The 18,659-nt window shown below is 46.8% G+C and overlaps 2 protein-coding genes across 2 annotated transcripts; both read left to right on the forward strand.

Annotated features, from left to right (window-relative positions):
• Positions 1 to 3,461: 3,461 nt before the first annotated feature.
• C8R40DRAFT_1178935 (uncharacterized protein) lies at positions 3,462 to 4,535 on the forward strand (the record flags this gene model as incomplete). The annotated part of the gene is made up of 1 exon (XM_046232942.1): positions 3,462 to 4,535. The coding sequence occupies one exon, from the start codon at positions 3,462 to 3,464 to the stop codon at positions 4,533 to 4,535; it is 1,074 nt and encodes a 357-aa protein (XP_046078718.1).
• A 1,035-nt stretch (positions 4,536 to 5,570) lies between these two features.
• Positions 5,571 to 5,990, forward strand: C8R40DRAFT_995741 (uncharacterized protein; the record flags this gene model as incomplete). Its single annotated transcript, XM_046236774.1, has 1 exon — positions 5,571 to 5,990. A coding segment is annotated over one exon (420 nt), but the record flags the coding sequence as incomplete, so codon positions are not given.
• Between the last annotated feature and the right edge of the window lie 12,669 nt (positions 5,991 to 18,659).

An 18,659-nucleotide genomic window follows, 5' to 3' on the forward strand; every position in this document is an offset into this window, starting at 1 on the left:
GTAAAGCCCCCTCAAGTAACTATAGAAGAAGTCCCAGACAAGGAGATCTTATACTCCCATCTAGCCGCCACTAACACAGAAAGCCCGATCCTTGAACTCCTGAACCTGGAACCTCCCGCTGAACCCCCTCACATTGAGGTGCCACTGGAAGTGACTCTTGAAGAGAGCAAATCAGCAGTGGTGGAAGAACCACCAATACACCGAATCCGAGCCAATCATAAAACTCGCCGGGCATGGGTAAAAGCAGGAATCCTAGAGGAATAGACGGAGGAAGTCTGGTGTGCCGCAGGATTCACTTACTCCCAGCAGCTAGCAGAGGAAGCCAACCGAGACAAACCTGTTAAAACCTTCGAAGAAATGGTCCCTGAGCAGTACTGTGATTTCAAGAAGGTTTTCTCAGAATCCGCCTCCGAACAATTACCTGCCCACCAACCTTGGGACCATGCAATTGATCTCATACCTGGAGCACCGGCAACCATGTGCACCAAGATTTACCCCATGTCCCTAAACGAGTAGGAGGAGTTGGATCGTTTCCTAGAAGAAAACCTACAGAAAGGCTATATTGTCCCCTCAAAATCACCAATCTCATTACCAGTCTTTTTCGTAAAGAAGAAGGATGGGAAACTCTGTTTTGTACAAGACTACCGGAAACTGAACGAGTATACTGTGAAGAACTGATATCCCCTCCCATTAGTTGCTGACATCATTAGCCGACTGTCATGCCCTGCCTACAGCCAGACCAGCCCCAGTACCTGCCACACGTTGTCACACACTCTATCCACCTCCTGCACTTCCCCTACACCTCCCAAGTCACCTCCCCAAGTACCATCATGCACCTCCATCCTGCACCCTCCCCACACAAGTACCACCATATACCTACCCAAACGTCCTTCACCGACACGCTGTCATACCCCGACCGCCACCAGACCCATCTCAGCACCAACCAGGAGCTCCCGCATGTCGTAAACCCCCAAGACAGATCCGTTACCTGAGCGCCTGATGACTTCCCCGACACACGTACATTCCGACACACGTACATTCCCCGCCGCGCATACAGGACCCCCTACAGCAACTCCATTAAGTATCAATCTCGATTACCACCTCATGTTCACTAGATCCCCTGATGTTCCCTTGTCCACTTCCTGTACCTATTTAAGTAGCTCTGACATGTCCCCAAGCCCCAGCTTGGTATATTTTGAACACACACCCTTTTGCATAGGTCCAGTTCCTGTCCCTTTGTACCTGCTAACCATACGGATTTCTCTTTACTCTCTATTTCTTTATCTCTGTTTCTCTCAACTCTGTCTATCGTCTCTACGATCATCTATACGGTCCAATACACGCTTTAACTTCACGTCCAAGCAACCCGAGTGAGTCTCCGAGCTCCCTCAAACAATACTAAAAGCTCCCCAATGCCTACTGCCTTGGTGAGCCAACCTCCCCAAAACCTCCTTGAGCTCCCCAATTGCTCCCTAAGCTCTGGGACCTCAGTTTAGGTAACGTCGAACTACTTGTTGCTTCTCCGTTACCACCTCCAATGCTCGAGGATGTCCACCTCCAATGCTCGAGGATGTCCACCTCCAATGCTCGAGGATGTCCACCTCCAATGCTCGAGGATGTCCACCTCCAATGCTCGAGGACGTCCACCTCCAACCCCCAGTTCCCGGGACCTCCCCTTCCGGGTGTATACCTTCTCAGGAGCTTATACACTCAAGATCTATTCTCTATATGACCTATTCGATCTCACGTTGACGTTCTAGTGAGTACAACTCCTTCTACGCAACGCTACTAGGTTTCGTACCTCCACTTCCTCTATTTTACGTCTTAGGGACCTCCCTGGACCTTACAGGAACCCCTTCAAGGGTCACATCTCTCAATCCCAGCCACTACTAGGTCATTCCCGTCCTCGGTCACGGTTTCCATAGCTCCCTTCGAGCTCCAGCCTGCTCCTAGCACGCTACAACATAAACTTCTCATACCAAACCTATCCTAAGACCTATTCTGACCCAGGTCTTACACCGACTTCAGGGAGCAAGTTCGCTGGGGCTACAATAACATACGGATTAAGAAGGGGCATGAATGGAAAGGCGCGTTCGCAACAACCCGAGGCTTGTTTGAGCCTAAGGTCATGTTCTTTGGTCTCACAAATTCCCCCGCCACATTCCAAGCACTTATGAACACTATATTTGCTGATCTCATTGCAGCCAGCAAGGTGGCAGTCTACCTAGATGACATTTTTATCTTCAGTAACAACCTCAAGGAACACCGACAAGTGGTACAGGAAGTATTAACTCGGTTAGAAAAGCACGACCTCTATCTACGGCCCAAAAAATGCGAATTCGAACAACAGCAGATTGAATACCTTGGACTCATCATCTCAGAAGGGGAGGTGAGAATGGATCCGGTAAAAGTAGCAGCTGTTCGTGACTGGCCAATCCCTACTAACCTTCGGGAACTGCGAGGATTTTTGGGATTTGCAAACTTCTACCGACGCTTTATCCGGAACTTTGCCAGAATAGCACGACCTCTGAACGACCTGATCAAGAAAGATACCAGCTTTACCTAGGCCGACACTCAACAGAAAGCATTTGACACCCTTTGAGAAGCCTTCATCTCCGCACCAATCCTTGCTCTATGGACACCAGACAGGCCTACCCGAATCAAGGTAGACGCATCAGGCTTTGCCACAGGAGGCGCCCTTATGCAGAAGCAAGACGATGGCCAGTGGCATCCTGTAGCCTTCAGATTGGCATCCATGCAGCCAGCAGAATGGAACTACGAAATCTACGATCGGGAGATGCTTGCCATCATTGAAGCACTGAAGGATTGGAGGAACTTCCTAGAAGGACTCCCCCAACCATTCGACATCATTACGGACCATTTGAACCTTGAATTCTGGCGCACAGCACAAGACCTCACCCGCCGACAAGCCCGATGGGCCCTCTATCTATCACGGTTTGATTTTCATATGATCCACCGTCCTGGCCGAGTAAACACCCAAGCTGATGCTCTCTCTCGTATGGCAGTGTTGGAAGACTTCTTCCCTTTAGGCCGATTCTTTCCGCTGCACGTGACCCACACTACTTAGCTCGTATTTCGCACGACGCTTTCCCTCAGCTGTTTAGATCCATCTTTGGTTCTTCACTGAGGGTAAGCTCGATACATTCATTATACCTATACTCCTAGATACTGATTAGCTACTTATAGCTCTTTTGTCCTTTGTCTAGGTACAATATAGCTGTTTAGATCCATCTTTGGTTCTTCACTGAGGCTCTTTTGTCCTTTGTCTAGGTTTGACCACCAAGAGGTTATGGGTTTTCCCTAGGTCATTTATACATTGAACGAAATCGAACCGCTTTTGTGGCTATAGTCAGCCAACAGCTCAACATTTCTGTTCTCGAGTGACGCGTTCCTCCTCGCCTAACGAGATCAATCTTCGGTACCAATAATCATTGCCGCGGATGAATACAGACGATCAGGGATCCCGTATGGATCTCACGATCCCAGTTCATCGCGATCCACCTCGGACCCAGTCGATTCCATACCAGACGCCAGTTTCGATTCCTTTTCGCCATACTCAGCATTCACCAGCATATATGCGCGCTAATACTCATGCCACGTCACCGTTGGATGCGGGACCGGGACAATTGATCCAAAGTTTTTCGCCTTCTCATTCACTTAATTCTCATCTTTATCATAGTAATGTTCAGTCACTTCCCTCTTTCCCTTCTGTCCCGACCATTCCACAATCTGTTTCCGAGAATTGGCATACCAATACTGTTCCTAATTTTTCCCCTCCGTCTCACAACTTTGCAACCCAGAACGTGTTTCAAAATCGCCCTTTACCTTCTGCTCCAGTGCCTTCTTCGAACGTTTTTATATCCGAATCCTACACTCCACTTGACTCTCCTACATTTTTACCTATCAATTTCGTACGATCACCAGTCTCGGTCCCTTCGGCTTTTGTCCGTCTCCCATCTCGCGTCGGCTCACGCATGGACCATCATCACATCATCGATCGAACACCATCTCGTATCATGCACCAACCAAGACCTCACCGTCTTGTGGACCTCGACCATATTTCTACTTCTGCTCAACTCCTTCCGGAGACTCAGAGTGCACCGGCGATCATGTCGGAATTTCCACAGGAGCATCATCATTGTTTCCATAACCATTCTAATATACCATGGGTACCTCCGCCGCCTAACGCGCCAGCAGGACATTCGTTTCCCATGTATTACACCCCTTATCCTGTTTATCAAAACTTTCAGCCACCTCCCACATCACCTCGTCCAATGACTCCGAGATTCAAAATCGAGTATTCTTCGATTCATGCGATGTTTCTTGCAACAATCAAGGATGCTGATTCCCTGAAAGATCGGAAATCTTGGGTTGAATGGAACAAAGGCGTATGGCAAGCCGTCGCTGATGGTTTCGTATTAGGCCACATTTGTGACGAACCTTCTCCTGGTACTCCTTGGACGGAATGGAACACCCCATTAATCCGACCTACGGTCTCATCTCAACCAACGTGAAGGGAAGTCGAGGCCCGTCTCAAATGGGATAAGAATGATGGTTGGACTTCGTCGATCCTCACAGCACATTTATCAGATGAGGCACGTAACCACCTTCCACTGATGATCGATGACCGAGGCGAACGTCGAACTGCGAGACAGATATACCTTCCTCTTAAAGCAGCATACCAAGCTGCTCCCGATAGGAAAGCTTGTTTACGAATTCAGGATGAACTGCTTAATTCTCAGATCCACGGAATGGACGTCGAGAAATTCAATCTCAAATGGAGTTCAACGCTTACTACACTACGGAACTACGGCTACGATATCCCTTGGGATACTCTAATCTCAAAATATATCTCAAAATTACCTTCGGGTCCTCGTTATGTTTACCTCAAACAAACACTTGAAGAGGATTTCGACCGACCAGGAATTGTACCAAACAGGGATCTATTTGATAAATTTGCCATCCGTTTGGAGAACACGCGCAACAGGGAACTTCTTGACCTTGCCGATTCTGGGGGTGGGGCATACAATCGTCGTTTCCAACGGAATGGGACTGGCGGAACTTCAGACAAACCACCAGAACAACAGAAACCGAAGGACTCACCGAATGCCAAGCTCAATAGTAAACCATCAGCTTATGTTACGACCACTACTTCTCCCACTTCGAACACTAATTCCAAAGTTGAAACTGTGGATAATGTAAATCCTGTACCTAGTGTTATCTCGACTGCTAATACAACTGTTCGCTCCACGTATCCTGCGCGACGTCTTAAACCATTTGCGGCCTTACTATCCTCATTCCCAAGTTCCCCTGTGCCGATAAACCACTTGGAGGACGATAACCCAGTTGCATTTTCATCCATTCCTCAGAAGACCCAAACACTATTAGACTCAGCATGCACGAATCACATCATTAACGACCGAAATTTTTTCTTTACTTTCGATGAAGATGGCGCTCTTGCTGTACAGACAGCTAATTCAGGTATTTTAACTACCAAGGCTTCAGGAACCTGCTACTTCGAACTGCAAATAGATGGAACGAATGACCACCTAATATTGGAAATGCACGACTGTTTATATGCTCCCGACGCACCAGTGAATCTTCTTTCTGTGGGTGCAATGCTTGAACACGGATTTACATTCACAATATCCCCACAAACGGTTCAAATACATCCGGATCCTGACCATTTTGCAATCGCAGATGTCGTTCGACCATTGTGCGTTTTACGAGGCAAATTCTTACTACCCAAAGAAGAAATCCCCGACTTCATACATATTGCAATGCCTGTTTTCCTCCCACGTATTCCAAATGGCGCTCTATTTCATGAGTGCTTCGGACATCCTGGTATTGACCTCACTAATGAACTTCTAACGGGAACTTCTGCTGAGGGACTAGAAGAATGGAACGGTACAAAAATGCGGGGAATTTGTGACTCTTGTCTCAAGGGTAAACACCCTCATTTCCCATATCCCTATCATGGCAATCGGGCCTCTAAACCACTCGAACTGATTCATACGGACACTTGTGGGCCCATCGGCACTCTTTCGAACCACCAGAACTCGCATTTCAATATTATCCTAGATGACTACACAAGTGCTTTGTCCGGTGGCTGTTTCGCGAAGAAAAATCAAGCTCTACGTATCATCAAGTCGACGGTTTCAACCTGGGAGAACATCATGTTGTCATGCCCTGGCTACAACCAGACCAGTCCCAGTAACCACCACACGTTGCCATACGTCCTACCCACCTCCTGTATGTCCTCCGCACCTCCCCAAGTACCACCAGACACCTCCCCAAGTATTTCTGACGCAACTACCCAAACGTCCTTCGTCCCGACACGCGTACGAAAGCCCTCTAGCCGATAACCCCTTTAAGTATTAATCTCGATTACCTCCCTCCCTCCGATTAGCTACCTCATGCCTCCAGATGTTCCCTTGTTCACTTCCCGTACCTATTTAAGTAACGCCGCAATGTCCTGAAGCCCCAGCTTGGTATATTTTGAACACACACCCTTTTGCATAGGTCCAGTCCCTGTCCCTTTGTACCTGCTAACCATACGGATTTCTCTTTACTCTCTGTTTCATTAACTCTGTTTCTCTCAACTCTTGTCTATCGTCTCTGTGATCGTCTATACGACCCAATACACGCTTTTTCTTTACGTCTAAGCAATCCGAGTGAGTTCCCGAGCTCCCTCGAACAATACTAAAGCTCCCCAACGCCTACCGCCTTGGTGAGCTAACCTCCCCAAACCTCCTCGAGCTCCCTAGCTATTCTATAGGCTTCAGGACCTCGATCTAGGTAACGTCGAAGCTACCCCTCACGTCGAACTACGTACTGCTTCTCCGTTACCACCTCCCACACTCGAGGACGTCCATCCTCAAGCCTAGCCCCCAGGGACCTACCCTCCCTGGCACATCCCTTCTCGGGAGCTTACCACCTCGAGACCCATCTATACATACGACCTACTTGATCCTATATTGACGTTCTAGCGGGTACAACTCCTACTACGCAATATAGTACGGTCCCGCACTCTTCCTTAACCTCCCTACGCCTTAGGGACCTCCCTGGACCTCCTAGGAATCCCTCAAGGGTCACCATCCCGTCGTTCCAGCCACTACTAGGTCATTCCCGTCCTCGGTCACGGTTCCCGTAGCTCCCTTCAAGCTCCAGCCTGCTCCTAGCACACTACAACATAAACCTCCACATACCAAAACCTACCCTAAGACCTATTTTGACCCAGGTCTTACACATGTCACCCCACAAAGTTAAAAACATCCGGCTTGACGGTGCGAAGGAATTCCATGGTTCAGAAGCTGCGACGTATTTCGAGGATAAAGGAATTTTGGTCCAGAAGACAGCCGCTTATTCTCACCAACAAAACGGGAAGGCAGAACGATGGGTTCGCATAGTAGAGAACAATGCAATGACAATGCTGGTTCATTCAGGCTTACCATTACAGTTTTGGGAAGACTCAGTCTGTACGGCAATATATGTTCGTTTCCGATTACCAACAAAGACTCTTCTGTCACGAAGCGGCAGAGGCGGAGTGACTAACGGAGCGGGAAAGCGGAGCGACTAAGCAGAACGGCGAGGCGGAGCAACTGGATAAGGCAACAAGGCGGAGCGACTGAGCAGAACGGCGGCAGGCTGGTCCCAGATAATGACAGAGATATATTGAGTATCGTAGTCATAGGTAATAATAAGTAAGCACATACCTGGTCCCAGATAATGACAGAGAGGTCAAGATAAGGGACCAGGCTGTGGAGGGTTGGCTATATATACATAATCCGGTCTGCGAGAAACAACGATGTAATACTGTACAGTTTAGGAACAAGGAAGGTGGCGGAAGCCAGTAGAAGGAGAAGATGGGTCAGGTGGATCAGTAATCGATGGATCAGTAATCGATGGGGGTTTGACAGTGATGGGATGATGTATCGTACAAGTAAAGGCGTCGAGACGGTGAGAAAAGGAAAATGATAGGGGCTGCGTACTTTATGACATTACCCCCCTCCTTATGACCATTGTCCTCGATGGTCAAGGTTTTGCCGCCGTTGGGTGTTTTTTATGAAAGGCCCGAACAATTTTTGGCGCTCGACTGAGGTTGGCTGCGGGTTCCCAAGAGTTGTGCCCTGCATCGTAACCTTTCCACTTAACCAAATATTCCAACTTCTTCCATCGAACCCGGCTGTCTAAGATCTCCTCTACTTCGTATTCCGGTTCGTCTTCATCCTCTAAGTATACCGGCTCTGGTGGTGTTGGTATTTCGCCATTAATGGAGTTACCTTTCCAGGGGTATAGTTTATCAACATGGAAGACGGGATGGAGGCGATCTAGGGATAGGGGAAGGTCAAGGCGGTAGTCTAAAGGGCCAATTTTCTCCAGAATGCGATAAGGGCCAAGCTGTCGATCTCCTAACTTTTCACTGGAAAGCTGAAGGTTAATGTCCTCCGCACTGAGCCAGACTAGGTCTCCAACTTTAAATTGATGAGCTTTCCGCTTCCCGCGTTCGTATCCCTCCTTCTGTTGTTTCTTTCCTAGGTGTAAGGCAGCCCCGGCATCTTGTCGCACTTCTCGGAGAATCCGTATACGGTCATCTACAGCTGGAATACCGCTGCGTTGGCCCACTGGGATATTGAACAGGGGAAGGTAGCCGTAGGTTAGCTCGAACGGGGACATGCCTAGAGCAGAATGAGTTCGTGAGTTAATCACAAACTCCGCCATGGGAAGGTGCTCTGCCCAGTCGTCTTGTCGTCGTCCTACATAGAGGCGGATGTATTTCTCTACTTCCTGATTTGCTCGTTCGGTTTGGCCATTAGACTGAGGACGGTATCCGGAGGTTAGATCTGATTTAATTCCTAGCCTAGCGAGAAGGGATCGCATGAGTTTAGCTGCAAACTGGGGTCCGCGGTCGGATTTAAAGTGAAGAGGAAGACCGTGGAGACGGAAGATCTCTCGATAGTAAATATCGGCAACGCCTTCGGCTGTGATGGAGCTGGTGCAAGGAATAGCGTGAATTTGTTTTCCATACAGGTCTGTGCAAACCAAGACAGCATCGTAGCCTTGGGAGTTAGGTAGCTGTGTTATCAGGTCAACCCCTACCTCTTCCCATAGACCGGATGGTACATCTAATGGTTGAGTTACAGCCCGTGGGTGTCGCTGGATCTTCTTACGGGCACAAACCTCGCATCCCTCAACGTATTTTTCCACAAAAGAGCGCAACGTAGGCCACCAGAAATGGGTACTGACCAAGTCGAGTGTCCCGTGTAGTCCGGGGTGTCCTGCAGTTGGATGGTCGTGGCATTGACGGAGTACCTCAGTGCGTAGGTCGTCGTTTGCTGGTACGTATACTCGACCTCGGTAGTAGACCAACCCATTGTCCTCTTCCCATTCGGCTATCCCATTGGCCAAGCGCTGTAGTCCGTGCTCTTTGACTGTTTTGAGACCCTCCAATACCTGTGCTTCCCGTTCTGAGGCTTTCCGGATACGATCCTCTAAGGGGTTCTGTAGGATCGAAGCTGCAATTTTTACGAAATGGCCAGGTTTAAGGACTGTCTGTTGCCGGTTATCATCGCTGTCCGATACATGATGAACTGCCATGCGGGAGAGAGCATCAGCTTGGGTGTTTACTCTGCCAGGACGGTGGATCATATGAAAGTCAAACCGTGACAGATAGAGGGCCCATCGGGCTTGTCGGCGGGTGAGGTCTTGTGCAGTGCGCCAGAATTCGAGGTTCGAATGGTCCGTAATGATGTCGAATGGTTGAGGGAGTCCTTCTAGAAAGTTCCTCCAATCCTTCAGTGCTTCAATGATGGCAAGCATTTCTCGATCGTAGATTTCGTAGTTCCGTTCCGCTGGCTGCATGGATGCCGACCTGAAGGCTACCGGATGCCATTGGCCGTCGTCTTGCTTCTGCATAAGGGCGCCTCCTGTGGCAAAGCCCGATGCGTCTACCTCGATTCGAGTAGGCCTGTTTGGTGTCCATAGAGCAAGGATCGGTGCGGAGATGAAGGCTTCTCGAAGGGTATCAAATGCTTTCTGTCGAGTGTCGGTCCAGGTAAAGCTGGTGTCTTTCTTCGTCAGGTCGTTCAGAGGTCGTGCTATTTTGGCAAAATTCCGGATAAAGCGTCGGTAGAAGTTTGCAAATCCCAAGAATCCTCGTAGTTCCCGAAGGTTAGTAGGGACTGGCCAGTCACGAACAGCCGCTACTTTTACCGGATCCATTCTCACCTCCCCTTCTGAGATGATGAGTCCGAGGTATTCAATCTGTTGTTGTTCAAATTCGCATTTTTCGGGTCGTAGGTAGAGGTCGTGCTTTTCTAACCGAGTTAATACTTCCCGTACCATTCGTCGGTGTTCCTCGAGATCGTTACTGAAGATAAGGATGTCATCTAGGTAGACTGCTACCTTGCCGGCTGCAATGAGATCAGCAAATATAGCATTCATAAGTGCTTGGAACGTGGCAGGGGAATTTGTGAGACCAAAGAACATGACCTTAGGCTCGAACAAGCCTCGGGTTGTTGCAAACGCGCCTTTCCATTCATGCCCCTTCTTAATCCGTATGTTATTGTAACCCCAGCGGACATCAAACTTCGTGAAGTATCTTGCTCCCTGAAGTCGGCTAATGATGTCAGCAACTAATGGGAGAGGGTATCGGTTCTTCACAGTGTACTCATTCAGTTTCCGGTAGTCTTGTACGAAACGGAGTTTCCCATCCTTCTTCTTTACGAAGAAGACCGGTGATGAGATTGGTGATTTTGAGGGGACGATATAGCCTTTCCGTAGGTTTTCTTCTAGGAAACGATCCAACTCCTCCTGCTCGTTTAGGGACATGGGATAAATCTTGGTACGCATGGTTGCCGGTGCTCCAGGTACGAGATCAATCGCATGGTCCCAAGGTTGGTGGGCAGGTAATCGTTCGGAGGCGGATTCTGAGAAAACCTTCTTGAAATCACGATACTGCTCAGGGACCATTTCTTCGAAGGTTTTAACGGGTTTGTCTCGGTTGGCTTCCTCTGCTAGCTGCTGGGAGTAAGTGAATCCTGCGGCGCACCAGACTTCCTCCGTCTGTTCCTCTAGAATTCCTGCTTTTACCCATGCCCGGCGAGTTTTATGATTGGCTCGAATTCGGTGTATTGGTGGTTCTTCCACCGCTGCTGATTCACTCGGTTCAAGGGTCGCTTCTAGTGGCACCTCAATGTGGGGGTTTTCTGCGGGAGGTTCCAGTTCCGGGAGTTCGAGGATCGGGGTTTCTGTGTGAGTGGCGGCTAGATGAGAGTACAAGATCTCCTCGTCTGGGACTTCTTCTATCGTTACTCGAGGAGGCTTTACTGAAAGTCGTCCTTTCTCCCAATCAATCTCCGGATTTACCTTCCGTAGCCAGGGGAGTCCAAGGATGATGTCTTCACCTCCTAGGTTGGTGATCAGAAAGTCCATCCATCGCTCTTGATTATCCACTGTGAGTGCTAGACGTGCAAAATGGGTTATCCGTCCAGCTCGGTTAGGTGTTCCATCGATATTAAAAACGTCGATCGGTTTATGGAGGGGTGCACATCTTACATGGTTCCGGGTGACAAAGTCTTGGTTTAAAAACAGGGCGGTAGCTCCACAGTCTACCATGGCTGCAGTTGTTATACTGTGATTCCTTCCTCTTAGTCTCGCATGAATTCGGAAATGTGGGGAAGTAGAGTTTAATTCCCGGATCGACGATATTGTACATGATGGGTGCGAGTCATACGAGGAAGTAGCGAACATAACAAACTGATTACGGGGTACTCTCGGTGCAGCCGAAGCGGGTACCCTCTTTAAAAACCCTGTTGAAAGCCAGAGGACGAGGAGGACATAGCGTTAGCACGATCCAGTAATTCCCTTATTTGACCAATCTGATTGGAAAAGTCCTGGTTAGGGGGGCTCGGAGTAGCAGCTACGGGTGCAGGAGCAGATGTTGGGTTCGAGGATGCGATTTGGACGGATTCGTTTGGGAATAGGGAGAATGGCGCGGGTCCCGTAGCGGATATCTGTTGGCGTCGAGGTTGCTGGCGTCGGCCTCGGTCTCGTCCGAGTCCCATGAATTTGTCTTGGCAGACTGCTTCCAGATGTCCTCGACGTCCACAGTAGCGGCAGGTGGTTTCTCGGTGTGGGCAGTTTTGCTTGACATGACCTTGGGCACCGCAGCCGAAGCATCGTCCTCGCATGCGAGCTAGGAATGCTTCCCTAGTATTCCCATTACTGGTGTGGGTTGCGTCAATGTCCATAGCGTGGGGGTCAGCAGGGGTAGTATGAGCGGTATGCGTGGGAGGGTATCCAGAGTTCCGGCCAGTCATGGTGGGATCGTGCAGGTAGACATCCACCGATATGGCCCGTTTGATTGCCTCCTTCAGAGTCGGAGCAATTCCTTGGGCAATGTTTACGGTGATGAGGTGTTGTCGGATCTCTGGGAGTAATGCAGTGAAGAAACGTTCCCGCAAGTCAATATCAGACATTTCAGTCCGATCTCCTATATCCTTGAACTTCTGAGCAAATTCCGCAACTGTCTGTCCTTTACTTTGCCTGAGATTCTTGATCTCGCTACGGGCTTCCATACCTGGGTCCATTGGTTCAAACCGTTGGCTAAATTCCTTCAGAAACGCCTCCCAATTTCCTCCGAAAGGGGGATTTTCGGCATTGAAATGTAGCAGATGGGGAGTTGCCCAATCTCCGGCACTTTCTGTGAAGAAACCCAAGGCGGACTTGATGAGTTTTACTTGGCTTTTGGCGAGATCCGGTTGTTCTGACGCCCAATTCTGGAACTGAGCCATGAAGCGACGGGCTTCAGCGCCATCTTTACCCTTGAAAACCTCGGGTTTGTTCATGCTTGACTTAGAGGATGAGCGTTCCTCCATAGCTGTAGCAAGGTTAGCTACTTGTCTGATGAGCTGAGCCATGAGATCCTCCGCAGAGGTGTTTGGGGCAGGCGGGATAGGAGTCGACATGATGGGAGTAGGCAATCGGGGCTGGGGAATCGGCAGGAAGGTTATATTGCTCACAGTGAGTGGCTCTCGGATTGAGTTCGAAAGGGCGTTGGGGCAAGGTTGAGACTGGCAATCGCGCCAAGTATCGTCGTTGTTATGGGCGTGAGCTTGGTCTCTGGGGTCAAGTGCGTGCGGGAGTGCGGAGCAGTCTATACTGGCAACAGGTGTTTCAGAGTCGGGCGGAACTGGGGAAGACGTGGTGTCTATAGACCCTGCAAGGACAACCTTATCGGTAGGCTGTCAGTGCAGTAATGGATCTTGACCTAATGTCACGAAGCGGCAGAGGCGGAGTGACTAACGGAGCGGGAAAGCGGAGCGACTAAGCAGAACGGCGAGGCGGAGCAACTGGATAAGGCAACAAGGCGGAGCGACTGAGCAGAACGGCGGCAGGCTGGTCCCAGATAATGACAGAGATATATTGAGTATCGTAGTCATAGGTAATAATAAGTAAGCACATACCTGGTCCCAGATAATGACAGAGAGGTCAAGATAAGGGACCAGGCTGTGGAGGGTTGGCTATATATACATAATCCGGTCTGCGAGAAACAACGATGTAATACTGTACAGTTTAGGAACAAGGAAGGTGGCGGAAGCCAGTAGAAGGAGAAGATGGGTCAGGTGGATCAGTAATCGATGGGGGTTTGACAGTGATGGGATGATGTATCGTACAAGTAAAGGCGTCGAGACGGTGAGAAAAGGAAAATGATAGGGGCTGCGTACTTTATGACATCTTCCTGATAACAAAACACCATACGAAATGGTCCATGGACACCCACCGAACCTTTCCCACCTCCGAGTATGGGGGTGCCAGTGCTGGATCCAAGTATCTGAAGATATTCGACTAAAATTTGGCGACAAAATGTTGGAAGGTATCTTTGTTGGCTATGAAGATAATCGCTGACACGCCTAAATTTTGGCTAGACGTCTATATTGTGAATTGTGACATTTTCACGTATAGATTTGTATCGAGAGGACTGTAATTGAGACCCAGATTGACAGTCAAAGTCAATACTGAATCAGTCTAATAAGTTGAAGGGACCATATACCCATACTACCACAAGTTGGTCAGTTTACCCATCCCCGATACTACCTACGGATAGCAGTCTACCTGTTTGTCAAGCGGGATTATACCAGACTCGGACTACATCCGAAGGATGACCATTCACGTATGACATACCAAGGGTATTCTTATTGGACCTTACACTGGCAGGAGTTTAGAAGAACTTACTCAAGTGACCATGAACCGAGGATTGACTCGAAATGACTTTCTAGAACTCAGGAATTATCAAAATACTCCTTCTAGAACAAGATCATGCATTAATCTAAAAGACTGCGATTTAGTCTAATAGACCAATCAAGTTGCATGGTTGAGGAAAATGACTAGAAGAACGATCGAAAGACTGCGAGGTTCCGAAGACATATCAAATGAATGTCAAAGAGTCCTGGCGTAGAAAACATTGAAGAATGTAATTAAATGAATACTATGCGTAACTCCCTTGATATAGTATAGGCACAATGGGTGTCTGTTGAAAGAGAGAAGCAATTAGTTTAATCCAGATGAATCAGATTGATAGGATTAGAATCGAGGAGAGCTGATTTGCCTCCGGACGAGATGACAAACGATCGAAGTAAGTGTTGAACCGCAATGACAGTTGAACACCATTCGAGTCATTCTCTAAAAACAATTAAATTAAATGAATATTGAAGTACCTACCTATGTTTGGAGGTATACTAGAATCTTGGAACCAATATGGACCAAATAAGGACATGTAGATTTAAATTAAATGGTATCTGACTGAGTGTAGAAGTTTCCTTGCGGTTCCGAACGTTTATTTTATTAAATTAATTGTACTATGCGACTCTATATTCTGTATGTATAAATAGCGATCCGATGTATCTGGAATACAAGTGATTTTGGGACGACGTTGCAGTGCTAATCCGTAAAAAGGAAAGACACACTCCCGCCAGACTGAAACCTCTTCGCTAGCAGCCATTCGGGCCCGGCACTTGTGAGTATAGGAACGTCGTGTTCTGCTCCTTGTGACTGCGAGAAGTCTATCCAGTTGTTGGGTATTCTTCGAACTTAGGATCAGTCGTTGGTCTTAAGGGCAAATCACGCTGTGTGGTTGTGCCAGCACATAGTTCTAGCCCTCTGTAGGGGTCTGTGTGTTTCGGTTTTAATTTACTTTGATTCAAACCCCCAATTCTTGATATACCCAAATCAATACAAACCAAAGCACAAATCGTGCTGAATCTACCTTGATCAAAGGCATATATCGAATCCTTAGAACGATTCAAATTGATTAATCAAAGCTTCGTACTTAGCTCTCAAAGCTTTGCGGAACCTTTGCCAACGCTACCCCTTGCTATTAAATAAATTTGATAGCAGTGAACTCGCATATTGTGTATTAGATTGGTTGGTTGGAGTGCCCATTAGATTCCTTCCTTTCTCTTTCACACAAAAACGAGGCAAGCTCGTTATCTGGAGCCCACCGCGAGGGGTGGTTTTGAAGCTACATTTAGCTTGATAAATTAAATTGAACGTTTGTTTGGATTATATTCGATTATTTGGTAGAAGTGTATTGATCTTTGTGATACCATTTCTGTGAACTGTCAACATTAGTTCATCAGGAAAACCGCGTACTTCGAAGAATTCGGAGAAAGCAGGAGTTTTGACACCGGAAGAATATCGTAAAGCAGGAGTTGTATTTGGGAGATCTACGTTCGGCACATCAGCTCGAACATCCCTATTAAATCCTACGAACGAATCCAGTCGTCCATCCTCTTCTCAAATACCGACAGAAGAATCGCGTGGAAGTTCTGTTTCTAGAGGAACAGGATCATCTATATCTCGAGGAAGACTTACATCTTTGCCGAGGAATTTGAAGAAATCTAATCTCGATCCGAAAAGGAAGAGAAAAGAAATTAATCCGATTGATATTGAAGAAGATATAATTGAATTGATTGCTCCAGAGTCAATTTCAACATCTTCTACGTCGATTGAATCAACTAGATTGATAGATACGTTACATCAGACTATCTCTCAAGCAAGTAATACGATTGAACCAGTCAAAATGACTACCAATAATTATGGAATGCCTGCGTTGTCAGCTGAAGCTAAGGCTGAGATTGATAAAGCCAGTGCGAAACTTCCAAGAAAGTATAAGACAGCACCATTATTTGATATAACTGATCCAAGTCAAATGATACCATGGTTCGAAGCTACTGAAAGCATATTTGAACATGGAGGGATTACATCTGACGAGGCTAAAGTAAGATTAGCTTTAGAATGGACGTCTTATAAAACGAGACAAGCATTAAGAGTCTTTGATTCGGTGAAGAAACCGAATTGGGATCAATTTAAAAAGGATCTAAAGAATATGTTTCCGCAATCTGTAGGAGACGAAAGAGGATCTAGATTATTGCTTGAACAATTGGTCCATCAATTTAATCCAATTGATGCAGGTGAACAGGAGAAGATGAGAATCTTCAGACTCCTCTTCGATGCTGAAATGAAAAAGCTGATGGATGAACCGAAAATGATCACAAATAGTGATGCAGTAAGATTGTTCTTGGCACCTATGACTCCCGAAGTAAGGAGAGGCGTGCTAGAAACAGTTGTGAAAGATGTATCAGTTACTTCTATGTCAGATAGACGAAAGGAAGACCCTTTCAAGATTGACGAAGTAATGAATGCGGCCGAGAAGTATATGATTGGGAGTTCATTTGATAACTACTATCAAACACTTTCCATTGCTTCTTCGAGCCCACCAATTAATAACCCTAATTCATTTAGTAGGGGACACATTAATTTACCGTTTGCTGCAGATGTTCCCAAGACAGATAGGAACTATCTTCAGGCATTGAAACCCAAAGTAGAAGACGAATTTAAGGATCTTCTGGGAATTAAATTAGAAAGTTTGATTCCAAGGGAATTGACGGAAGAACAACAGCAGATGGTTGCGTTGAATAAAGACCTCATGGAGGCAAACATGAAAGAAATTAGAACTGTGAAGTCATTACAGTCGCACTTCAAAGAAGGAGCAGACATTATGACGCAGTTAACAGCAGTAATGGCACAGATGGCCAAAGAAAATGCTAAAGGAATGATTAATTCGATACCACCGAGTGGTCCCTCGAATCAATCTAATAGATTTGAAAGAAATACGACACCGAAAAGTTCGAATGGAACTCAGTGGGCATGTTTCTTGTGCAAGTCGACAGATCATTTTATGAATGAATGTCCACACTTGCTGGAATTTACGAAAAGAGGTTGGATGATGCCTGAAGGAGGTGACTCGAAGCGTTACAAATTAAGGGACAACACTAGAATGCCTCGAGACGATCCAAATGTACCTCGTTACAAGAAAATTGAACAAATGGCGAAAGACTTAGGATGGGATCGTGCTGAATCCTATTTTGCAAACATGGAAGATGACGAAGATGATAAAGTCATGGACCAGCAGATGGATCCTAACGTCAATCTAGCTGTTTGGATGACAAGAATAGAAGAACTATCAGATAGACTTGGGAATTTAGAAGCACACCGAGAAGATGATGTCCGTGTGTTCAACCAAGATAGTTCAAATGGAAAAAAATAAGTACTCCAATGAAGGAGCAGGATCGGTCCATGAGAACTTTAAGATCCAATGCTGTAGCTCCGGAGGAAAGTGAGAAAGCAAACGAAATCAATTTAATGAAAATACGAAAAGATTAGTATTTGATGGGGTGCATATACCCAAGAAACCAGGTTTAATACCAGGGAAATTGGTTGAAACGACCAATGGAAATCAGAAAACAGTGAGATTTGAGGCTCCAAAGTCCATAGATCGGTCTTTGAAGAAGCCCTCAGTCACGATTGAAGATGTTGATGAATCTGATGACAAGGATACTATTAAATTAATTCCTTCGTCAAGACCAACGAATCAAATTAATAGCGAACATAGACCGTATGATCATGTTCAACCTAGGACGTATCGTCCTATTCAAATTAATACACCTACGAAGGTACCAAGAGACCAGACGAATCAAATTGATAGTCATGGATATACTCCAGCCTATAAAATTAGGAATGAAGTCTCGAGACCAGGTGTAGAAGAAGATATAGCAAAGAAGATATTCGATGCTAAAGTTGATTTGAGTACCGAAGAATTAGCAGCTTTATCACCTGCTATCAGAAAGATTATTATGCGCAAGATACGCAATAGGAGAGTCCGTCCAAGGACTAAAACGAATAACTACGTATCAACTTTATCGAAGATGGAGAAACTGAACTTTTTGGATGATCCATCTATGGTACAGATATTGATACATGCATTAGAATTGAGGATCTTTGCAGGATCAGACGGATATGTTTGAAGTCTGACTGAAAGTCGTAATGACATTCCTGTGGGATCTATAGTGCAGAAAGACATGTGGAAAGTTTTTCTACGAGACCTTTCCATTGATGAGAACGAAGGAACATTGCCATAGTTGCTAATCAAGCGTGGCATATGAAGACCATAGTGATCATCCAGTGGTAGTAGCGAATCAATCAAATGGATTACGTGCTGTTACTCCTGAAATCAATAATAAAGATGAAGAGATTGAAGTGTATTGACCAAGGTTCACAGATTGTTGTGATAGACCGTT

Source organism: Lentinula edodes (assembly GCF_021015755.1).
Source record: "Lentinula edodes strain Le(Bin) 0899 ss11 chromosome Unknown C8R40scaffold_115, whole genome shotgun sequence".
NCBI lineage: Eukaryota > Fungi > Basidiomycota > Agaricomycetes > Agaricales > Omphalotaceae > Lentinula > Lentinula edodes.